Genomic DNA, 25,382 nt, shown 5'->3' on the forward strand with positions numbered 1-25,382 from the left:
AGGAGAGCAGAAACACGGTGCCCCCCCCAGGTCCCTTGAGCAGGCTGTACCTTATCTAAATGCCATTGCTTCTCTCAAGATATAGACCTCTCAGCTGTCTCCCTCTGGGTCTCTCTGCTCACTCTCATGTCTAGGGCCCAGGGAAGTCCTGGGGCAGCGAACACCCTTGGAGATTCAGCCCTTCCTATCTAGGCCCCTCCATCTGCCTGACAGAAAGTAATCAGGCCTTTAATTGCCAGTCTTCACCAACTCCCTCCTCTGCATCCCAGCCTGACCTATATGGGGAAATGACTCAGAATTCAAAGCACAAACTCCACAATGACTGTAATATTCAGAGAGAGAATTCAGATGTGCACGAGCGAAGATTGCAGAATTTTGCAGAATTCCTGTTCCCACAGCAACCAGCCCAGAGCTCCAGTGGGGCTTTTAATATTTTTGCATATGCATGGGGGAAGGAAAAGAAGGGAGGGTTAGAATGGTGGCCGAGAGACTATGTGTGACCATGTTAGCATGGTGATGGAGACTGTATTCATTTGGTTGTGTGTGTGTGTGTGTGTGTGTGTGTGTGTGTGTGTGTGTGTATGTGAGAGAGAGAGAGAGAGAGAAACCATGTTTGGGGCAGTTTGGGTTTTATATCTCTCTTGGTGTGCACAACTGCTTTCTTGTGTGTAAAGGTGCATGGTATTTATCCTAGACCAGAAAGTCTGGGAGGGCAGATCCCAGGTGGCTCCTCCAGGATGATCAACATGGTGCTCGTTGATTGTTTGACTGAGACTGGGCTTTGTACAGGTGTTGTCCTATCCCTGGTTACAAGAGAACATCTGGATTTTTGTGATCTTGAATTTCTTGCTGTAGGAACAAGAGTATATGCTATCTCAAGCCCGCCTTCCACTACAGTCTCTGTTCACAGAGACCCCAGGGCAGGACAAGGGATTCCTCCTTGTCATCTACATTTTCCCTGGCCCCATGGATCTCATTTCAAATTAGATCACTTTTTTCTGCAGTAAAACTTATAAGTAAAACTTATGAAAAGAAACTTTTTTCCCTTTCCCTGTGAATTTACTATGTACAATTAAGAAGCCTGGACAGGGGCTGGAGAGATGGCTCAGTGGTTAAGAACACTGACAGCTCTTCCAGAGGTCCCTCATTCAATTCCCAGCACCCACATGGCAGCTAACAATTGTCTGTAGCTCCAAGATCTGACTCCCTCACACAGACACACATGCAGGCAAAACACCACTGGTGTGTGTGTGTGTGTGTGTGTGTGTGTGTGTGTGTGTGTGTGTGATACTTGACGGAAAAGAAAGTGCAGCAGGTAAAGGCACTTTCTGTGAAGTCTACAACTGGAGTGTAGCCCCCAGGACTCACGTGGCGGGAGAAAAGAACCAGCTTCAATGGGTTGACACTGACCTCACTCTCATGTCGTGGCATGAACACACACAAACATATAGGTATAACTTTTTTCCTTGGTTTTTTAGAGACAGGGTTTCTCTGTGTAGCTTTGGAGGCTGCCCTGGACCAGGAGCCTGTCCTGTAAACCAGGCTGGTCTTGAACTCACAGAGGTCTGCCTGCCTCTGCCTCCCAAGTGCTGTGATTAAAGGTGGGGGCCACCACCTCCTGGCGGGTATACTTTTTGGAAAGGAAAACAACACTCAGTGCATTTTTATGGAATAGTACAAAACTAACAATGGAGACCAAATATCTGTCCATGGGGAAACTGCTTGTAAAGTCTGGTCTGCTCAGTCTGTTCATAGCTTGGTACTGTATGTAGCCCTTTAAAAGAAAGGGAATTGAAATAGTGGCAATACTCTTAATCCAAAGCACCCTGGAGGTAGAAGTGGGTGGGTTTCTATTTGAGGCCAGCCTGGTCCCTTCCCAGGTGTATATGTCACTTAGGTGCCAGCTACAGCCCAGGGTGCCTGTGGCCACCAGGCTGGACCTGAGACAGGTGCATGATAGAGTTTAACACATCATGGAGGAAGGCTTTTGTGTTGGGGAGGAGTCAGGGTGAGGGTGGGAAGGGGTGGCTCAGAAGTAAGGAGATTGAAATCTACAGAAAGAATCTCGTAGGAAGTGTGGCGTGTGTTACTGCTGGTTGGAAACATTGGGAAGTGTTTTCAAGTCCACACAACAGCAGAACAGCAAAGGAAGCCCTCTGTACCCATGCTTCTGGGCTTGTAGCCTGCAGATGTGACCTTGAGGACTGGGGTGAAGCTCAGAGCCAGAGCCAGAGCACTAGCTTGCCTGAATTATGCAAGGGCTGAGGGTAACTTCCCGATGTGGTTCACTGTGGTGATCAAAGTCCATACCTGGAACTAGTGGTTGGAGAGACTCTGTAACTGAAGCAGGACATCAATGCTCTCTGAATCTCATGTGACCCCTTTCCAAACTGGAGATAATTCTCACCATGTTACAGGCTTGTGATAAGGATGAATCAATATGACATTTTGTCATCCAGGCCTATAGGGGGCCAGAGGGTTACCGATAAAAGCGTCTGGCCGTCTTGGTTTCCTATAGTACTAAAACCAAGGCAAATGCCCACTCACCCCAAAACTGAAGATATCTGTGTTCTCTGGGAGCCATTGGGGAACTGGCTAAGAAAACAAATGTTTGTCATAAATTATTTACAGAGGGTTTTTAATGGCTGGGTGAAGGTTTACAATAGAATGGCATGTTCATTCCCCTGTAATGCTCTCTCGTGGCAGCCTGGGGCATTTCTTTGGGGACAAAGCCACGAGGGTGACACAGTTATTTTGGATATGAGTAATAATGTCATCTGTCCCTATGAAGTTTAATGTTGACCAGATAAAGAAGCATCTAGCAAAAATCAGGTAAAGGCACTTGCTTCGGAGCCTGACAACCTAAGTTTGGTAGTTGGGGCCCACATGCCAGGAGAGGACAGACTCCTACAAGCTGTCCTCTGATCTGACCATCCCTACCACACCCACACAAAATATACAAAAATATAATTAAAAATGACAAATAAATAAACAAAAAAACCAAAACACACCCCTAGGTGTGCTTGAGGACATTTCCCAAGAGGGTTCACTAAGGGACAGGATCTATCCTGAATGTGGATGGCATCACTCTATAGGCAGTCAAGGAAGAGCAAGCCGATAAGAGCAACTGCGCATTGTCTCTCAGTCTATCTATCATCTATCCATCCATCCATCCATTCATCCATCCATCCATCCATCATCTATCCATCCATCTATCTATCCATCTTTCCCTCCCTCCCTCCCTCTCCTCCTCCCTCCCTCTTTCCCTTTCCCTCTTCCCTTCCATATCTCCCTCTGCTTCCTGGCAACCATTTGGTAAACAGCTCTGCCCTGTATGTACTCCCTGCAGTGATAGATTGATACCTCTGAAACTATAAGCCCAAATCAACCTCTTTTTCCCTTAATTCGTTTTCAAATGTATCTGCCACAGCAACAGGAAGCCTGGCCAACACAGCTCTACTATATTTTAAGAGATACATGGGCAGCATCCGTATGTGTTTTTGCTGGCCATGTGCACCGGGCACAGAGCCTCGCCCAAAAGGAGTGCTAAAAGGATAGAAATAGATTGAGCTCAGTCTTTGTCAGTGAGGAAAGATCATCAGAAAAAGAAAACACACTCTCCTATGGTGGGTTTTTCTGTTTTCTGCCTGCTTTGTGTTCTTCTAAAATGTCCATATATTCTACATCATAATAAAAACTAGCTCACCTACTTACTCATGAATCTTCAAATAAATGCACTGGTGCTCATAGCATCAATGCAATGAGTTTTAGGGCTGGCTATCAGGGCATTCTGCTCACACAACCCTGCAGAGAAAGCTAGAACGAACCATATGGCCAGGTTAGTCAATGCCAACTCCCTCCTGAGGAAGAAACAATCAGCTTATATGATTGCAAGATCTGGGCATTTTCCCTGAAAATGTCAGCATTCTCTAGGGGAGGCACAGTGGAGGGATCACCAAGCTCAGCACTGGCAGAAAGGGGTCTTGATTGCTTCTGGTCATTAACTTGCTGTGTGACCTTAGGCGAATCCTTTGCCTTGTCTGGCTCTGTTTTCTCACTGGTATAATGAGTAGATGACCACCTTATATTCTTTGATAATTAGATTATGATCTAAAATGAGAGAGAACAACTATTGAACACTAGCTATGTGTTCTATAGATGCAGCTGTTATTCAGCTGTTTTATGTCACCATCAAATAAACAGACACAGCAGTGTGCAGCAAATGGTCTGGGGACACACATCCGGACAGTAATTACGGCAAGATTTGAACTGAACATGCTAGCTCTTGAAGTCCCTTGCTAAACCCCCAAGTACAGACAGAACAGCTTCTTTACAAGCCTGGCATCCCACTGCAGAGGCTGGGCCACTGTCACTGTGTGTGGAGAGCTCACAGCCTAAAGGCTGCCAAGAACTTAGATCTGGGAAGACTAGAGACTGTTCTGTCCAGCTTGGGGGGAAAGCTGCATGTGCCGTGGCCTCATGACAAAGGGCACACAGAGCACTTGGCATGTGGTTTGTACAACTGAGGAATGGGAAGCTGCATTTTACTTAATTTGGTGCATCTCTAATTTTAAGTTCAATTCAACCACTGGAGAGCTTTTCAAAAGGAGAAATTATTGTCATCGTCACCATCGTCACATTGTGTGAGGTGGGAGCTCGTGCTGCAGTGCATGTATGGAGGTCAGAGGACAATGGTGTGGAGCTGATTCTTTCCTTCTATTTGTCTATGAATTCTAGGGATTGTTGAGGCTTACTCAACAATTGTCTTTACCTCCAGAGCCATCTCTATTGATCTGGAGAGCTTTTAAATATTGCTTGGAACAACTTGGGTGTAGCAATCTCTTCTTTTAATCAGAAATTTATAAAATCTAAATACAGATCATCTCCTTTCCTTCCCCATCTCTCTCATCTCTCTCTCTCTCTCTCTCTCTCTCTCTCTCTCTCTCTCTCTCTCTGTGTGTGTGTGTGTGTGTGTGTGTGTGTGTGTGCGTGTGCGTGTGTGTGTGTCTCTCTCTCTCCTTCTATTCTTCCCTCCTTGTCTTTCTTCTTTTTGAGATAGGGTTTTGTCACACGGTTAGCTCTTCTGGTATTGCTTTGTAGCCCATACTAGCACTCAAACTCCAGCCATTTTATTGTCTCTGCCTTATAGGAATGTGCCACCACACCTTGTGCAGATTGCTTATTTCTAAAAATTAATGTCCAAATTTAGATGTGCTTTAAGTTTGAAGTGCATGCTGTATTTTAATGACTTAATGAGGGAAACAGAGTATAAAAGAGATTCACTAATAATTATTTTGATATGTTGAAATGGAAATATATTAGATAATAAAGCATTGTTAAATTAACTTTTATCTGTTTGATCAAGGTAGCATCATTAGCTTGGGGTTTCAGTATGAGTTCACTTTTCTTCACAAGCCTTACATTTTCCATTCACCCATGCTACCTAGGAAAGAGTTGGGGATGCAAAGAAGCCTAGCTTTTTGCATGGGTCCTGGTGACAATGGTGCTTTTAAAAGCTGCTTTCTTGGGCTGCAGAGGTGATTGGCTTGTCACCATATCCCACAGCACATGTTCACCTGCTTGGCTCTTTCTTGCCTTCCTGAATTCTATTTTTTTTTCTCCTTTCTTCCGTGCCAGTGAGTCCAGGGAGATGAAAAGGGCAGTTCAGAACCTCTACTGTCAGGTCTTCACAGTCCAATAGGGTTGGGTGTCCCCTGCTCCAACTGGAGACAGTGAGAATATGTGAGCCTGGTTCTTCTCGGTGCTGAGAAACAAGCCTGTTGCCTGTTCACCAGTGCAGGCAATGAGCCCATTAACATTTGCTGAACTCAGCTTCCTGCTGGGAGCTGGGGTAGGTGTGAAGGAGACAAGAGGGAATGGAATGATCTAGAAAGTAGAAGCAGCACAATTCCAGAGCAACAGTTCTTCCATGCCATGGTCTCTGCTCTCAAGACATTCTTTTTTCATGACTTAAAAGTTGGACCTTGGAGACAGATAAACAGTGATTTAAACCATCACTGCTAATCACCAGCTGCGTGACCTAGCAAAGTCAGTAAGCCCAGCTAGCTGTAACCTGGTACTGGGCACAATACACAATGCATATGGGATTGCTCTGGAGGGTGACGTCTGTGAAATGTTGAGGACTTGGCCCATGGCAGGCACTGTTACTACTCTTCATCCTGAGGCTCCAACCTCACTTCTCTAGTTCAGCTCCAAGTGGATTTGAGAGTGCAGAGAACCTTTAATTATATATTCCTTCCTTGGCACCACAGTGACTTTGAAATCTTTCAGCCTTTGTCTTCACACAGAAACAACCCTACTCTCCCCAAGGCCCCTTGCTCTCCTCCTCCCTCTCCATCTTTCTCCTTAACCATATTAGAGCTGCTGCTCCTTCACAACTTAGCTGCTGGTTTCCCTGACTCTGCACAAATGGGCTCCTCTGTTCCTGAAGAGGAGATGTGGGCTCTGGTTGTCATGGTAACAAGAGCTCTTCTATGTGAAAAGACTCCCTTCTTGGCCTCCGGGCCTGCTCAGCTTGCACCTTCTTTGCAGCTACCAGACTATAAGATGAGACACCACTTCACAGAAAAGAAAGAACACTCGAAATAAAATTCCCAAGGAGCAGGAGGGAGGCTTTGCCTCCATGAGAGCCCAGCAGCCAGGAACACTGGCTTTTCCTTTGCCTCATACCTTTGATCCCCCACTAAGGATTCAGAGAAGAGTAGAAGAGGGAGTCCAGGTCCCTTCCTAGCATCTTGTTCACTAGGAGATCTTAGACAGAGTCTTGGTATCTGATTGGGGAGGACCATCTGTTCTAGCAGATGTTACACAGCAGAAGGAGCGTCAGATTGGAATCAAACATGGGTGGGTTCAAAACTTAGCATTGGAGCTAGGGATGTAGCTGTATCAAGTGAGGACATTACCTACCGCTCCAAGACATGGTTGAGGGGAGGTTTTTATTGTAGATATGAGGGCGAGTATAGGCAGAGGCATTTGGAAGAATCTAGAGCAAGGAGAGAAAATAGTAGACTAAGCATGGTCAGTAGACTGAATCAGGCCATGGTGGTGGGGGGTGGGATGAGAGAGGAAGAGAGAGCAAAGAGGAGAAAGAACCAAGAGACCCCATGGCCCACATGGCAAAGTTATATAGGAGTGAGAAGCTGGGGAGGGGGCAGCATGAACTAGAGAAGTTTAGGGTAGGTGCAGGGTTAGAAGCACCAAGAGGAGCCAGGACGCATGGGCTCTGTAACAGGTACTTGCAGTGCTGGAGAGCCTGGAGGCCTGCATGTACTTTGGTGTGCTAATAGGCACCACAGTTAGGCATTTGTCCCATTTCAGTTAGGAGAGTCCTTGTCTAGCATTCACGAGACCCTGAGTTCCATTGCCACCATCACACAAACATTGCACGCCTGTACACCTAACACTCAGGGGGTAGAGGGAGGAGGGTGACAAGCTCAAGGTCATCCTTAGGTACACTGTGAGTTAGAGGTCAGCTTAGGATACATGAGGCCCTGTCTCAAAAGAACAAAAGACCAAAAGACCATTCCAGTGGAGTGGTCTCAGGTAAATCTTTTTACATACTGTCTCCTCATGTGCCTCATGTGTATAAAAATCTCACAGGACAGATGCAAGATCACACAAAGAACCCATTCGGGGAACTGACTCTGTAAGTGCCCAAGTGGGCCTTGTTGAATCAGCTGGTACAAATATATAGCGTGTGGGATAGATACATGTGTGCACATATGTCTGGTGGGTGGGGAAAGCAGATTGCACCCCAAATATACAAGACATCCTTTACTTATGACAGAAATAGCATAGAAAATGGCTGGTGGTGACTACTTGATAAAACTCAAGATGTTGAAAGCCATACCTTCATGTGTGTATCCTAGAAAAAAGCATCCAGGTATTTTCATGCTGATGTATGTAAGAGATATTCACTGTTATCAGAAGAAAGGGAGAAGCAATCTAACAGCCTACCAGTTATAAGTGTAGTGTGTTGTATGAAGACAAGATTACCTAATTATGGGTGAGTAGTTCATTGGCACATCTTCAGAACACAGGGTGAAGGTTTGGACCAGTGTGTCCCATAGCATGTCGTACATGTCTATACTCTGTGCACTCTTGATCCTGGCTTATTATGTAAGCTAAGCGGGGTGAGGCCTGGTTAGTACTTGGGTGAGAGAATGCCATCTACATACAATCCAACTCATATCCTAATACTGTCCTCTGTACGTGAATGAATTTTTTTGTAATAAAAATACAAAAATATGGAAGAAAAGATTCATGCACCATACTTGTTCTGGAGGGTGAATGTTCTGCGTAGCAAAGACAAGGAAGTCTTTTGATAATATCTGTATGCTTTTCATTCTAATTAATAATTTTCTTACAAGATCTGGGCAAATGTGGTGAATGAGAACAGCCCAAATTTGATAGATAAGGGTAACTTTGGCTTGTTTAAAACAGTCATGGTACACTTGTATATTATCTCAACACTTCTGGAAGATTCTGTAATAGAGTCATCACAAGCCCCATCTTTGAGGTCCATCAAGATGGCTCAGTGGTAACCGCCAAGCCTGGTTACCTGAGTTCTAGCTCTAGAACCCACGTGGCAGAGAGAGGGAAAGGACTCTCAAAAATTGTCCTCTTACTACCACACAGAAGCTGTGGCATGCATACTAAATAAATAAGTAAGAACTACATTTGAAGATAGCATTATTGGCATTTTTCTGTACTTTTGAAATTCTGTAACATTTACCATGTATGCAATTTTAGTGAAAAAAATAAAAAGAATTGATGAGCGCGTATGTGGGAGGCCCTTGTAAATCACCCGAGTCATTGTGATGTGCCCTGCCAAATGTCTTCTTGCCCTTTCTTGGTTGGAAAACTGTGGTTTTCACTCTCTGTAACGGTGTTCAGAGGTGAATTTATTGGTGAAGAGAGATGAAGAAACTTTCTGGAACAATAGAGCTCCTAAGAGGCTGAGCAAGAATCTAAGCACAGACTGGCAATATTCTGGACTCCTTCAATTATTAGCCAGTCACCTTGGGGTGATTCACACAAGCCCTGGCTACCTCTGTGATGGATGGAAGAGTCTAAAGGCTCACTTCACTCCACTAGTGTTTCCTGAGCCAAGCCCAGGCCCCAAGTGTCAAGAATCCTATCTATAGGTGTAGATGCTGACAAAGACGTGAACAGTGGGCAAGGAGGGTGGGTGAGGACTGTGCTGGTGAGGCAGGGTAGCCAGCAAACCCAGGAAGATCTTGGTTTTGTTTTCTTAGTTCTAAGAATTGCAGCCAGGGTCTAGCATATGCTAGGTAGACAAGGGTTCTGCTTGGATACAACATCCTCAGCCCATTGTTCTTTGGTAGCAGGTTCTGTTTTTTTTTTTTTTTTTTTTTTTTTTTTTTTAACAAGCTGGCCTTAAACTTTGCTGTGTAGTGCAGGTAGGCCGTGCACTTACGATCCTCCTACCTCAGACTCCTTAGAGAAGGTTACAAGTGTGCACCACCATGCTTGGCTGAATTTAGGAAGTTACTGGAGGAGTGGTCAGTGGCCTTCAGTAAGGAGTTTCTCACTGGTCTGGTGAAACATATCCCATGGACTAAGAACTCCCCCTCTGCCTAGTGGTTGAAATAGATTACATCACATGAGGGAATGCTATGAAACCCATCTCAGAGGCTAGAGAGATGGCTGCCAAGAAGAGCTGACTGATCCTCCAGAGGACCCAGGTTCAATTCCCAGCACCCTTATAGCAGCTAGCAACCAACTGTAACTCTATTTCCAGAGGCTCTGATTGCCTTTTTGGCCTCCATGGGCAGTGCACACACAGAAAACAACCATTACCCAAAACAGTGGGTACTGATGGGCAGAGCCTGGCATAGTTACCTCTTTAGAAGTTCCCAAGTAGACCTTACATCCTGGCCTTGACAAACCTTCCATCAAGTCACTGCCAGCCCCATGTTGAAGACTTATGGACTTTGTATGAAGGAGCAGTATTGACCAATGACATTCAGAGGCTGAGAAAGCAACATTGCGTTCTCAGCATTAAAGTCAAGATTTGAATATTTTTGCCAAGAAGCATATGGGCTCCACCTGTTGTACCATCTCACTGATGCAGAAGGAAGAGGTGCATAATGATGGGGGGTACAGTAGGAGTGGCAGGTTACTGTTTTATACAACTACACCTTACCCACTCGCCATCTGAAAAGGTACATGTTAGCTAGCTTATGTTGTTAGGCAAAGATCTGAACTTCTGTTCTATTCCTTTTGTTTTGTTTTGTTTTGTTTTGTTTTGTTTTCATGACAGGGTTTCTCTGTATTGCTTTGGAGCCTGTCCTAGAACTCGCTCTGTAGACCAGGCTGGCCTCGAACTCACAGAAATGTGCCTGCCTCTGCCTCCCTAGTTCTGGGATTAAAGGTTTGCGCCACCAATTCCCGGCCTACTTCCTTATTTTTGAGAGCATCTACTTATCTTTAAGACATTGTTTTTTCTCATCTTTATTTCTCTCAAAGTACTTTGTTTCAAACCCTGAGAAGTACTGTTTTCTAATCACAGTCATTTGTGAACTCTACCAGGACAGGCTGGCACAGAACTGGCTGAGAAAAGGGAATTCATAGAAGAATAAACAACCAACACCTCCCAGACTAGAATTTAAAGACACAGTAACTGGAAAGACTTGGGGCTGTCACAGAGGCATCCAAAATAGGACTTACAGAGTGTTGTATAGGACAGCCATATGACAAGACTATGGGTTTGGATGTAGAGACACCTTCTATCTAATGCTGGACATGTTGCTTAGTAACTGTTATCTTGGAGAGGTCATTACGTGCCACTGAGCCTCAACTCTCCTATCTGGAACCTGAGATTTCATGTGTCTCTAACATAGACAAATGAGCACATTACTATACATATAAAACAGGGAGGGGTTCATAGTGGGCATTCGGATGCTGCCTCCATTCCCTAGACCTAGCTGGTCCCTGAACCGTAGATCTATGTGGACATTAGTGACCATGGTGGTTATGGAGCATCACTCTGCACCCTCATTTCAAGCCAGGAGGTAGTCAAAAGGGGGACTGCTGGCTCTGAACACCGGAGAGACACCTGGAAGCATGGCTGCTGAGGCATGTGGGACTCTGGGCTCTGGTCCAGCCTGGAGAAGCCTGTGTTTCCTTCTGAGAAGAGATGGCTTCTAGGGGCTTTTGGGCACCCAGCATCAAGGGAACCTTCACTTAGGAGATTTCATCTGTCTTAGAAAGGTTTTGTCATCCCCCTGTCCATATCAGGGAGACTGTCCATCCCTGTCATCCTTGACCTCAAGCCCTATCCACATCAGGGAGACTGTCCATCCCTGTCATCCTTGACCTCAAGCCCTATCCACATCAGGGAGACTGTCCATCCCTGTCATCCTTGGCTCCTGACCTCTGCCTCACTGCAGAGAGATTGTTCATCCCTTGCCTGCACCTAGGCTTTGTTTGCTCAAAAACTGCTGCCCCAGCATCCCCAGAAGGCCTCACTGCAGCCCCCGACCCCCCACTCAAGCTAGTGGGTGGGGGCAGGCCCAGGAGGTGATACCCAGCCTAGCAGTTTCAACCTTGGCCCCCTCCAGCCTACAGAAGCCAGCTCAGCCTGTACAAACAGCCAAGCTCTAGACAGTTTCCTTCTTCACTTTGCTCTCTTGAGTCTAGTCCAACACACTAGCCCCATCCTATCTCCAGGCCTTTGTTCATGGCACCTCCTACCCAGTATGCAATTTTTAATTCTGGAGGTCTTGGGAGAGCGAGGACAGCACCACAGCTTGAGATGTTCTAAAGAGCCAGACTGAGATAGGTTCAAATCCCTTGTTTCTGTTTTTGACCCTCAGTAGGTTTTGTCAACCTAACCTCTGTCCGAGGGGTGTCAAGCAGTGAAAGAGAGCTCAGTCACTCAGGGTTTGCCTTAACAACTATCCTGGAGACATCCTTACACAACTGTACTGCATATCTGATGCTCATAAAAATTGCTTTCATAACTCTGTTGGTGGTGAGACCTGACCTAAGAAGCCATTTGTGATCTTTATCTTCTATGGTATGAAGAATCCTATATTTTGCTACTGAAGTATGAATATAAGTGGTTCCAGTGACTTCCCTGTCTCCTACTGAGACATTCCATCATGGACGGTATATGCGTCATGATGACTTTTAAAAGTCCAAGTCAAGTGTGGAAAGAGCCACCCTCATTCACGGCTGGTGAGGGCATCAACTAGCATAACCATTATGAAAATCAGTAGGGAGGTTCCTCAAAAAAAATTAAAAGTAGAGGCACACACCTTTAATCCTAGCATCTTGGAGGCAGAGGCAGGTGGATCTCTGTGACTAATGGGCACCCAGTGTATATTCACAATGGAATTGCCACTCAGCTATTAACAAAAACAAAATTATGAAATTTTCAGGAAAAGAGGAAGAACTGGAGAAGACTTTGTTCAGTGAGGTGGCCCAGGTTCATAGAGAAACCACACGTTTAGTTTGTACACACACACACACACACACACACACACACACAGAGAGAGAGAGAGAGAGAGAGAGAGAGAGAGAGAGAGGAAGTTGTGAGATGGATAAAGACTCTGTAGACTAGATTAGAGAGGAGACCACTAGAGGGGAACGATGGGTTGATATACAAGTAGAAGGAAAGCTATTGAGGCATAGGGGTGGGGGGAGAAGCCAGAAACAACAGCAAGCTTTTTTTTTTTTAAGTGCCATAATGAAGGGCTGAAGAGATGGTTCCATGGTTAGGAGAACTTGCTGTTCTTAAAGAGTGTTTGGGTTTGGTTCCCAGCACTCACATGGCAGCTAGAACTATCTGTAACTCCAGTTCCAGGAAACCTGGAGTCCTCTTCCAGCCTCAGAGTACCACACTTGCACATACATATACTCAAGTAAATATTCAAACACATAAAATTAAAATAATTAAAAAATTGTTCAAATGCCATGATGAAATGTAGTTATTTTGAAGCTAACAAAAACATGTGACTAACAAGGTGTGGTGGCGCACGCCTTTAATTCCAGCATTTGGGAGGCAGAGGTAGGTGGATCTGTGAGTTCAAGGCCAGCCTGGTCTACAAAGTGAGTTTCAGGACAACTAGGGCTGCTGTACAGAGAAACTTTGTCTTTGGGGGAAAATGTAAGTATTATTCTAACACACAGAAGTGATATAATTATCCATTTTTGTTCTTCTGGTTTGTTGTTGTTTGTTTGTCCATTGTATGATTTTTTTTCTTTGTTTACTTTTATTGTTGTTTTTGAGATAGGGGTTCTCAGTGTTAACTTGGCTGTCCTGGAACTCATACTCTAGACCAGGCTGGCCTTGAATTCACAGAGATCTGCCTGTCTCTGCCTCCTGAGTGCTGGGATCAAAGGTGAGCTCCACCACTGCCCAGCATGTGTGATATTTTTACAATGAAAAATAAATGCTGAAATCTTAACTCCAACCACCCCAGAATGTGACCTTATTTAAAAATAAAGTGTTTAAGCCAACAGTGGTGGCACACACCTTTAATTGTAAGGTAGAGGCAGGTGGATCTCTGTGAGTTTGAGGCCAGTCTGGCCTACACAGCCAGTTCCAGGATAGCCAAAGCTGTTACACAGAGAAACCCTGTCTCAACGCCCTCCCCAATAAATGAATAAATAAATAACTATAAAGTGTTTACAAAGTTCATCAAGCAAAAATGAGGTCTGTGGGATAGTTTCTAATCTAATATTGCCGATGTCTTCATGAAACAACACAGGTATAGTGCCTAGAGAAAAGGCTATTTAGGGTGAAGGCAGAGACTAGAGTTTTATTTTTCCTTTTGTTTTGTTTGTTTTCTGAGACAGGGTCTCCTGAAGCCAGGCTGCCCTTGAACTCAATGTAACTGAGAATGGCCTTGAACTCTTAGTCTCCCCCCTCCACCTCTGAGTGCTAGGAATACAATGTATACCACCCATGCCTAGTTTGTTCAGTGCTGTGGATTGAACCTAAGACATATTGCATGCAAAGAAAGCAGTTTACCAACTGAGCTACATTCTCAGCCCTATAGTGATGTTTCTACAAGCCAAAGGAACACCCAAGATGGACACAAATCTCCAGAAGCAAGGAAGTAGGGACAGATGCCCCCTCAAAGCCCTCTTCAAGAACCCCAGAGTCTGACATCGTGATCCTGGACGTAATTCAAACCTCCAGGGCTGTGTGAAAATAAATGTCTTTTATTGGCCTCACCTAGACTTTGGGACTTTGCCACTTAACCCCAAGACAGTATATCACCCACCTTTACATTCATAGACACTCATCTATAACAGAAATTCAACTGCCGCTTTGTGAGAGGAGCCTAGAATTCTAGAAAATTCTAGGAGGGAGGAAAGGAGCCAGAAAGATGGAGAGACGCACCCTCCTTTACTTCTGGGTGCTTGTAGAGCTTACAAACCAGCAAGTCCTTCTAAAGCCTGAGTTTTGTGACTGTGTTGATATGGCTAAAGCCAAACCTGTCTCACAGATGCTGGTGAGTAAATATTATCTAGAAGCCTGTAGGGAGCCATAGGGTCGGTCACCGCCCCAGAGTGGAGGGACTGATCCACTGGCTGCACTCATTTTACCTGAGAGAGGTTGGGGGTTTTCTCAGATTTGCCCAGAAGAGATAGAGTTCAGTGTTGTTTGAGGACCACAGAATCTGTGTGCTAACACAGGCCTACTCAGCACCCCCACCTAAGTGCTGATCGGTCAAAACCTCCTGTGCTTCTGAGAACTAAAAACTCCCTTCTTCAAGGACAAAGAGTGGGCTGTGTGAAGGTGCTGGGTGAGACTCCTGTCTTCTTTGCAATTCTTTTTTTTTTTTTTTAATGTGGTTGTTACAACTTTTTTTACAATAAATATGACTAATGTTTACATTGTTTCTGAATTTTCAGTAGAATTGGATGAGAGTGGTGAGAGGCCAGCTGCCTTGGGTAAGAAGTCCCAGATCCTTTCTATAGCTTCGGTTTCTCTATTATCAAAGGATGGGTTGGACCCGCTGGAGTCTGGCTGAAGGAGCTAGAGGCACTCACTGCCTTGGCTACCAACCAGCACTGACTGTAAACTGTGTTTCTGTCCCTCACAGCACCGTCCCCTCCCCACCATCCCATCTGCCTCTACCCACTACTGCTCCCATCAGTTAGTGAAACTTTCCCACAGCAGATTTGGTTCAGAAGACGATTTAAGATAAAAGATTAAAACGGCACCGAATTGCATAGTAAGCAAATTACACAACTGTCCAATCCTTTAAGAAAAATCTGAGGCGGTCTAGATGGCTTAGCTGGTGAAGGTGCTAGCTGCCGAGCCTGACAACCTGAGTTTGAGCCCCAGAACCCACATAGTGGAAGGAAGAATGGACTCCTGCAGGTTGTTCTCTGACCTCTACACACACATACTGTGGTTGGCTAGCACATGTGCACGTGTGAACATGCGCGCGCGCGCACACACACACACACACACACACACACACACACAGTCACAAGCAACAATAAGACAAAAAAATCTCAACGAAGTGTTACCAGTCTTCGATATCTACCACTTTTCAAGTGAGAGAGGGCCCACTCAGGCTTGGTGGCAAACTGTTTACTGACCCCTTTGTTTTCAGTGTTTTGGTGCATATGTATGAATATATCATATGTTAAATTCTGATTTCCCACTTCCCCTGAGGTTGATTCTAAACCCCAGGTTCTGTGACCCATGCTAACCTCTCTGACCCCAGCTCCTCTCCCTCACATCCCTGTGATCTCTTCTTTGACATCAGGTCTCACAGCTATTCCCTTTGTCTGGAATGACTTCCTCCCTGATGTCAGCATCCACAGACATGGGCATCCACACATGCTCAGATGTCCTTGGAGCTCTCACATACATCTCTAACCCAGGCCGCTTTATCCCTTTTCCTGTGTGCATTATTTTCTGGAATGATACATTTTTTAAAATGTGTTTATTTAGCTTTCTTCCATAATTTCTGTGGCTTAAAAAGTATCCAACTCGTAATATTAGAGTCCCAACAAGCTGAAGGAGAACTCCCCATAGTGGCAGAGAGTTGCTGAGCCAAACTCCAACATCTTAGGCAGGGCAATGTAGCAGCCATCAGAAGCTCCCCTGAGGGCAAATTCCAGCATCCATTTCAAACACTCCTACCAGCCTTCCAAGCACCAAGCCAACAAGATCTCAGCCACTGAGGCAGCTAAGAAAACCAAGTCCGTAATGATAAATACAGAAGGAATGATGGTGTTTTGAGATCACAGACTGGTAAGCATAATTATAGTAACTGATTTGGGCAAGGGTCATCCATGTTACAATGAGTGGGCAAAGGTCTGAGGGGGACCAGAATATTTATATGTACATTCTCTAAGAATCTACCGACAAGGTTCCCTTTAATCCCAGAGAAGAACGAGAAAATTCTAAGAGAGAAACCCAGTAAAAAGTCATCAGCTAGGCTAACAACGAAGGGACCGTCCATCCCATGGGCTTCCTGAGAGGGAGCCACTCGGGTGAATACACATTGACCTGTGACATCCTTGCTCAAGGAGGCATGACTCAAATCTATCCATTCACCAGACTAACCAGATAAGGGACGTTGTTCTGTGTGCTTCAAGAAGAGCGATGTCATGAAAGAGAAAGAAAAAGCTGGTAAATCGTTCGAGGTGAGAGAGAAGAGACACGAGAGCCTCATAGAATTTTCTTCTGGATATTACTGGACTGACTGCAGAGTCTGAGTAAAGTCTAGAGAGTAAGTAATGTGCCAATGATAATTTCCTGGTTTTTGGAAAATGCACTGTCATTATGTAAGAGAATGTCTTTCCCCGCCAAAACTCAAGTATCCAACCCCAAATGGGACATTTTTAACACACACACACACACACACACACACACACACACGGTTCAGGGGACATCTTAGAAGAGGAAGGAGAAAAAAATGGAAGAGCTAGAGGGTGAGGAAGGACGCTGTGAATGTGACACAGCTATTGCACATAGCCATAGTTATCAGTTTATATACACAGTTAAGTACACCGTAGTTATATACACAGTAGCTGCAGTTATAAACTCTAGATGAAGCCAGGCAATATTCTTATACAGATGGGAGAGGTGTCCCCAGGCCCTAACCCTTGCTGAGGAACTGTTGGCAGTTGATGACTTTAGGGTGTGGTTATTGTAGCTTCCCCACACTACAGTGGATGACCCCACACCCATGCACATGTGAGCAGCACTAATTGAATTTATCAGGTTATAAAAGGGGGGTCAGGAAGTTAGGAGGGGGAGGTGCTGGGGGGAAAGGGAATTAGGCGAGGGAATGGAGGGTGTATGTGGCCATATTTCATTGTATATATGTCTGAAATTCTTACAGTAAATAAAACCCTTAATGTTGTGCATGATGGCACATGAGTGTACTTCTAGCTACTTGGGAAATGTACTTGAGTCCAACCTGGCAACACGGTCAGATTCTGAGACTCTGTCTCAAAAACACAATGCAACAACAATGTAACCTAAAAGACAAAACTAAGACATATTAGAATATTTAGGGGGAAAGAGACAGTATGTCAACAACCAGCTCTCAGGTAGCTATGAAAACAGTAACAGATAACAAAAAATCCACTTTGAGAGAAAATGGTAAAGCAAATGAGATGCCCAAATGGTTGGGAGTCTGGGTGAAGAACTCATGGGAACTCTTTGTGTTACGCGTGAAACGTCTCAGTAAGTTTCAAATTAAATGGCCATGATAAAATTTACAAGGAGAAGAGAGTGAGGGAGAGGGAAGGACAGAAGGGAGGGTGGACCTGTCGAGCTGCCTTCTCACCCTGATCTGGGGCACCTCAGGTCCCACTCTGCCGTTCACTTTCCTTCTCTGGCAATTAAGAGCCATTATCTGGCCACTCTGGATTTCCTCAAGTTTAGATGTCATTGGATGTCCAGAGTCTCATCTGGATAGAAGATTCTCCAAGGAACTTAACTCTGTGTCCAGAAAGAAGACAGAGAAGGCTAGAGCAATGAGTGGGGGTAAGAACTGGGTTACTGGCGGCCCAATAGTGCACTGTTACCTCTGCCCTAGCCCTAAGTCATCCCCAGGCTCTCCCTCCAGGAAGAGGTAAACACACCCCAGCTAAAAGCATATTGTCGTGCAAATAAAACCCTTCCTCCTAACCCCACTGAGGAAGAGGCAGCTAGTGTGGGTGAGCTGGTGACCAGGTCTTTCAGGAACTGATGCTGGCTCTTTGTATCAGTTTGCTCTTCTGTAAATGGGGCAGGTCCCTGCTCAGCTTTGCCCCCAGTTTCGAAGATACAGCAACTTCTCCTATATCCTCCTGACCCAGACAATGACAGATGACTCCTAACTGAGGGCAGGGGTGCTCAGAAGAGGCCCCAGCTCTGTGTCTTCTCCTCTCCCAGCCTGCCCCCACTCCCCATCAGCCCATGCATGCCTTCAGTCCCACATAGACCGCTTGGGCATCTGTTGTCAGTGTCTAGAGAAACCAGCCAGGCCAGGATTGGGAGGGAGGTCAGGAGTGGCCTGAAGACATGGAGGCTGAACCTTTTACTATCCCCTATCATGAACAGTTGTGGAGACCCAGGAGCTGGGTCTTTTGAAGAGGAAAGTAAGAGGTTGCTCTCCTATGGAGACGACCCTATCTATCCCCAGGGTCTCAGATGTGCCAGGCCTAGCCCCATAGCTTGCTCAATAGTTTATCAGCTACTCTATCAACCCTTGTTAGGAGCCATTTTCAGGCAGGAGGTTGCCAGGCTACCAAACTTACAAAATGGCGGGCGGAAACCTGGGCCATGCTTTGTTCCTCCTCTGCTGTCCCATGCCTTAGCCACATCATCCCCCGTCAAAGCAGCTGTGAGGCCCAAGACACCTAGTATTTTCCTCAGTGTGTCAACAGTTAACATTGCATGGAGTAGGATCTCTCACTGGCTTGAATTGTACCATGCTGGCAGGGTTGGCTGACTATCGCACCTCAGGGATCCACAAGTCACTGCCTCCCCTGGGATTACGATCGCCTACTATGGTGCCAGGCTTTTGTTTTTTAACATGTGTTCTGGAGATCAAATGCAAATCTTCTTGCTTACAAGGTAAGTACTTTACCTACTGAGCCATCTCCCCAGTCCCAGATATGATTTTTTTTTTCTTAAATTTAGCATTAGCCACCACTGAGACAAATTACATAATCTCCTGAGCCTCGATTTCCCAACCTCTAAAATGGGGATGGTGGGGAATTGCCCCAGAATTATGAGGACAGGAAAGGATAAACATCTAAGGTGAGACTTAGAAAGTAGGAGTTGCTAGCAATGGGAGGCTGTTATAGTTCATTGGCTTGTATCTGTGGTCACACTAGGTATGTTTCCCGGCCTTTGTCATAGTGACTTTTGTATCTTGTATCTTAATGCCAACACAAGGCTCAATACAGAATAAATGTGCCAAGATGAAACCTCTTGCCAGGCAAGCTTCCCCTTGGCTCCTGGTGCTTCTTGAACTTCACTTTCCTGCCTGGTTCTGATGCTCATCTTAACTGCCAGGCAAACTCTCTGAAGGGTAGGGAGCCATGACTGAGTAACAGCTCAGTCTGCACAAAGACCTGATTTCAATCCCCAGGCCTCGGACAAAAGAAGCTGAGTGCAGAGCACGTGTTTATTATAGTCCCAGTATTGGGTAGAAAGACAAGCAGATCCTTGGAGCTAGCTGGCCAGTTGCCCTAATCTAATGTGTGAGTTCCAGGCCAGCCAAAGATGCTTTCTCAACAAGGTAGACGGATGGCTGCTGAGGGACCGTCTGGCCTACATATGAACACAAGCCAGAGTTGGGTCAGGGATCATGAGTTAGGGTGTCATCCCTATTTTAAGGCTCACCAGAGAATTCATGGGCTTCTCCAGGTGCCATGGGACTGCCTGCTATGGGAGTTATATCCAGAATGTTCCAGGCAGCTGAGAAGCTTCCTCAGATTGAGTCTTGTCAAAGGGGTATAGGCCCAAGCACCCCACCCCACCCTTTGTTTGATCAGTGTTTCCAAAGAACAAGTCCATACCCAGAAGTTTGCACAGCGGCTTTGTTGGCTGCCACCTCAACACTATTACCACTGAGTTGTTCCTCCAGCAGCCTGTCATGGCTCTGGCATCCACAACCCTCCCTTTGAAGGAAAGAGTGTAGCAAAGCATATGGCTAGTGGCTAGTGGCTAGTGGCTAGTGACATCTTTTTATTTCCACCACATTTGTTTTTACTGATAGCATGCTCAGGTGCTTCCCAGCAGCTTTCCCTGTGAGCCGTGTGGATTCTCTTCTACTAATAAGCACTTTAAAACATTGTCTAAGAAGGGTTAAGGGGTGGAGAGCTGGAGGACACTAGCGATCTGGGATTGACAGTTTGCAGGGGCTCTTTAATGCAAGCCTCGGGCCTGGCACAGGCATTGACATTTGTGGCTTCAGTCTGTTGTCTGGGCATGAGAAGGTGACCTGGTCTTCTTCTGTCAAACCTACCAGCCCTGTCCTAATCAGCGGAGTTGCTCATTGGCTCACTGACTCAGTATTCCTTCCTTCTTTCCTTCCTTCCTTCCTTCCTTCCTTCCTTCCTTCCTTCCTTCCTTCCTTCCTTCATTCCTCCTTCCCTCCCTCCCTCTTTCCTTTCCTTTTCATTCTTTCTCTCTTCCTTCGTCTCTCTCTCTCTCTCTCTCTCTCTCTCTCTCTCTCATGTAGTATATAGATGTGCCATGGTACGATATACACACGGAGGTCAGAGAACAAGTTGTGTAAATCGGTTCTCTCCTTCCATCATTTATTCCCAGGGATCTAATTCGGGTCACCAGACTTGGCCGAACTATTTCACCAACAGTTTCTTATTCTTTCTTGTCTTGGGGGAAAGCTTGGATTTTTGTTTTGTGTTGTTTTGCCTTACAGTCTAGCAGCCAGGCCCTGGCTGTATCATGAACTTTCTTGTAAGGAAATGAGGCTGGTGTGGGCAACGAAGGTCTTGGCAAACCCAGAACGAGCATGGGAACTGTCGGCAAAGTATCTCTGTCCTCTCAGATCACTCTGAAACAATCTATATCTGCCTAAATGTGCCAGCTCTACCACGTGGGATGGCCGCTGTTGTAACAGCCATGCCAACTGTCCCTATCAGTTTTCACCTGTGGCCATACAACACAAGAAACCAGATGATGTGGAAGCTTGTCCTGTGTCCCTGGGGCGTCTGTGAGCTGCAGGCAGGGAGATGTGACGTGGAATGGAAGGATGAGTGGACACGTGATGTGTTTTAGTTGCTCAGGTGAGGACACAGACATAGTGGATTAGGTTTGTGTCCCTCGCATTCAGAAACTGTGGGTCAAAGGACTGCCCAGTTGGAGGACAAAGGACACAGCATGGCCATTAGTAGCACAGAAGAATCACACCTTCTATTTTGACAAAAAAGCCGACCTCAACTGAATCTACCAACATAGCAAATTCTCTCTGCTTGAGAAAGGCCCAGTCTCCAGCACACCCTTCCTGGGAGACTAGACTTTACAAAACATACCTAATCAAATACGTAGAACCCAGAGGTGCACAAAGTGAAAGTTGGGTCAAATTCTGTGCATTGATGTGTAAAAATCCTGTGTTTGTGATATTTGAGAACATGTGGCCCTCAGAGCCCATGCTCGAGATGGAGCAACTGCTTTCAGTTGGAAGTTTAATTCCAAAATTCAAGATGATTGGATAATATCTGCCAATATCATTAGAATATTTAGACCTTCATGGTCACTTTACTTGGGTATAAAAGCACCCTTCCTTGGGAAGACTTTGTTCTCTGCTGTAGAAGAAAAGGGATTCTTGGGTCTGAGAGTTTCACTCCCAACCGAACACTTTTGCCTAGGACCTGCAAGGACTGGAGGTCAGTGAGGGGTGAGTGTGAATATTATAATCCTTCAATTCCTAATTTCAGTTTAGGATATCAAAGATGGACTGGAAAGATGGTTCAATGGGCAAAGGTGCTCATGGCCAACTGCAACCCGAGTTCCATTCCAGAGACCCACATGTCAGAAGGAGAAAATCAGTTCCTAAAAGTTGTTCTCTGACCTCCATGTGTGCTGTGCCATTCACTAGTGTACATGCACATGCACAAACACACTACATGTGTATATATATGCATATATATATATATATATATATATTTATAAAATAATATTTTAACTCATCTTCAGAGCTTGTTTTGCACTTTGCACTGAGGCATCTCAAATGGAAGTAACACAGAGGCCGCCATATTGGACAGCACAAAGCTGAGAAAATTAATTAGCTGGAATTAATAAGGGGCATTTATTATTTAAAGAACCTGCTCTCATCAACCAGATTGGCTCAAGGGCACCTTGAAATAATCAAGTTTACAAATAAGACAAAATTCATAGTTTTAAGTAGGGAAAGATAGATTGATTTTTAAAAATTAAACCATTTCTGTATTTGTGGTGCTTGGTGTCAAAGTGGGCACCTTGCACACCCTAGAAAAATGCTCTGTCACTGAGTGGCATCACTAACCCGAAGTTCTATTATTTTAAAATAATTACAAACTGCGTTTTCAGGTCACAAAAGACTTTACCCTCTAACCAGGAATTTGAGGATCAGGGCAGGATTGGTGCTCAGGCCCTTGGTGAATCAGAAGCAACAGTAGGTAAAACTACAGTTTCATAACCCTGTCTTCCCTGTAGTCGGGGGCTTTTAGTTCTCTATCTCAGTCTCTTTCCCCCTTACATGGTCAGGACACTGAGGCACGGAACTGAGCCCAGGCAACAGGGAGTAAGATCATGAACCAGAGGGTCTGTGTCTCTAAGCAGAGGGCACCCAGTCACATTCAGACCTTGGCAGGGGCTGGCTGGAACCAGGTACCAGGTCTTGGAAGAGGCCTGTGGCTCTTAAGAAAGCCAGCATCGGCCAACCTCTGACCCTCAGAATAGAACCAAGCAAAGCTTGGATCACTCACATACCTAAGGGTAGGCTCTCTGGAGCCTGCCTGGTGCTGAGGTCTAGCCTTCCTGTGGGCATCACCTGCACCCATCTTCTCAGACCAAGAACCAGCCACTCATTAGCCTCAGCACAAAGGGCTCAGTTCCAGCCCTCAGTACTACTGGGAAGCGGTGGAAATAGAAGGAGCTGGTTGTTTGAAGCCCCAGTCTGGGGGGTCAGCTGTCCTTTCCCTTTAGGACTTGATTCTGAGCCTGTGCCAGGCTCTTAGGAAGGGCAGGGATAGCAGCTAGTGGACAGGAAGAGACAGGAGAACTCTTAGCAGTTTCAGTCAGCCTGGGCAGAAGGCAGCTGAACCCCTAGAGCAAGTACTTTGCAAACAGCTGCTCAAGAAAGGACAGCCAAGACACGAGGGTCCCACTTCTAGAGCAAAATAACTTTCCGCAAGCCTGTCTGACACCAGGGAGCATGGAGAATGTGGCTTTGGATTCAGACAGAGAGGACACAGTCCTTTAGAAATCCGCAAGTGCTCACAGTCTCCCAGCCAGCCTGATATCTCTGCCCCTCTGCCTGGGTTCCCTGCTGTAGGACAGACCTGACTCCTTACTTAGGCCATAAGCTTGTTTCTGTATCATCTCTCCCAACCCCCCACCCAAATGTAAGGCCCAGCACGTGTTGGGACTCTCGAGTCTCTGGGCTATTGCCTGTTCCAGCTAGCTTGGCATCCACACTCTATGGCATCTCACAAGTGTCTGATGACCCCAGGCCTTTCCTCCAGAACCCTGGCCCAGGAGGCAAGGATACCTCAGCTCCAGACCTCAAGAGCTCTCCTGATCATTTGTGTCTCAACTAATCCAAGAAGATGAACTGAAATCACCAAAAATGACAGACAGAGATCCCCTGGGTATCCCTGGGTTCTGCCTCTGGCCTGGGTGAACCCTACCCTGGGGCTTAATGTGGAAAATACTGTTGTCGGTTGGTCCTGCTTCACAAAGGAGTGGTTCCTTCCTTCCTGTGAGATGCTAAGACGGCATATGCGGGAGGGGGGTGCTTCCTGAGCCCATGGGTGGGTGCTATGACTCCCTCCTCAGACCCAGACCCTAGTCAGACCCCAAACTCATTCATCTCACCCCCAGGAGGCCTTTTAGGATGACAGCAGCATCCAGCCAGTTCTGGTCCCTTAAGGGGCTCTCGTGTCATCTCAAGCCCCAAGGTGTTGTCACACCAGGATGGTCTTAGCGTAAAAGACTCTACAAAGGTGGCCACAAGGAAACAGCTAGCAGGGTGCCAAGCTGACAGGGCCCAGATCCTCTGGAAAAAGTGGTAGGAGGTGGCAGAAGAGATCTACCTGAGAGAGCTGCTGCCAGCAATCCAGCGATTCCAAAGAAGAGCCACATGTCTGGTGCCATCTCCGGCCGCTACGCACGCCTGCCTGCAGGAAGAGCCATCGTGGTGCGGGAGGCGGCTGTCCAGTGTTGCCCTTTGTGTTCCCGGTGTCCTCTGTGCTGCGCACACACTCTCTCCTACACAGGCCCAGCCTGTGAGTATCTCACACCTCTACTTTCTGCTTGTGGTTTTGGTCTCCAGGAAGCCAGGCTGTTGTTACGGAGGTGGGGCGGGGAGCCCAAGCTGCCTGCCGTAAGCCCACCAACCCATGTGAACCCCAACAGAGTCACAGAGTCAAGTGCCCAATGTGCACACCCCCGGGGGTCTTCCAAGAAAGACCAAGAGGCTGTGCCTTGTTCCCTTGAAACAAGAGACAGCTCATTCCAGAGACTTCATGACCCCCTGGTACCCCTCCCACAGAATCCAGCTCTCATGAAGTTAAGTTCCAAGGTTTGTGTGAAGGATGTGGTGACTAAGAGGCAAGAGAATAGGGTCTTTATTATTATATTTATTATTATTATTATTTAATATTTTTTTTATTTTACATATCGATCACAGATCCCTCTCCTTCCCATCCTCCCATTCCCCCTACTGGTCCCCCATCCCATCACCCATCCACTCCCCAGGGAGAGTGAGGCCTTCCATGAGGGATCATCAAAATCTGTCAAGTCCTTTGGGTAGGGCCTAGTCTCTAGGCTAAGGGAGTATTCCTCCGTGGGGAATGGGCTCCCGAAATCTGTTCATGCACTAGAGATACAGAGGATAGGGTTTTAATTCACTTTTATTTTTCGTGTGTGTGTGTGTGTGTGTGTGTGTGTGTGTGTGTGTGTTTGTATGTGTGTATGCTTAAAGCTAATGCTGGGAGTCTTCTTCAGTTGTTTTCCATCTTACTTATTGAGGTTGGGTCTCTCACTGAACACAGAGCTCACAATTCCATTAGTCTAGCTAGCCAGTTTATCCTGGAGGTCCCATCGAGGCCTCTCAAGCCCTGGTATTGCAGGAGGCCGTTCTGCCATACCTACTGGCCTTTTTACAAAGGTTCTGAAGATCTGAGTTCTGGCT

General features: G+C 46.0%; 1 protein-coding gene across 2 annotated transcripts in view; it reads right to left on the reverse strand.

The window, feature by feature from the left end:
• The window catches only part of Cd6 (CD6 molecule), a 36,248-nt gene extending 11,774 nt beyond the window's left edge, over positions 1–24,474 (reverse strand). Inside the window, exon 1 of one of the 2 annotated variants that reach the window (XM_051193954.1) lies at positions 24,283–24,474. In XM_051193954.1, coding sequence (XP_051049911.1) covers positions 24,283–24,343 — 61 coding nt within the window. In that variant the 5' untranslated portion in view covers positions 24,344–24,474. The remainder of the gene's footprint in view (positions 1–24,282) is intronic. The other variant, XM_051193953.1, reaches the window with a different exon arrangement.
• Positions 24,475–25,382: the final 908 nt, after the last annotated feature.

Source organism: Phodopus roborovskii, unplaced genomic scaffold (assembly GCF_943737965.1).
Source record: "Phodopus roborovskii unplaced genomic scaffold, PHOROB, whole genome shotgun sequence".
NCBI lineage: Eukaryota > Metazoa > Chordata > Mammalia > Rodentia > Cricetidae > Phodopus > Phodopus roborovskii.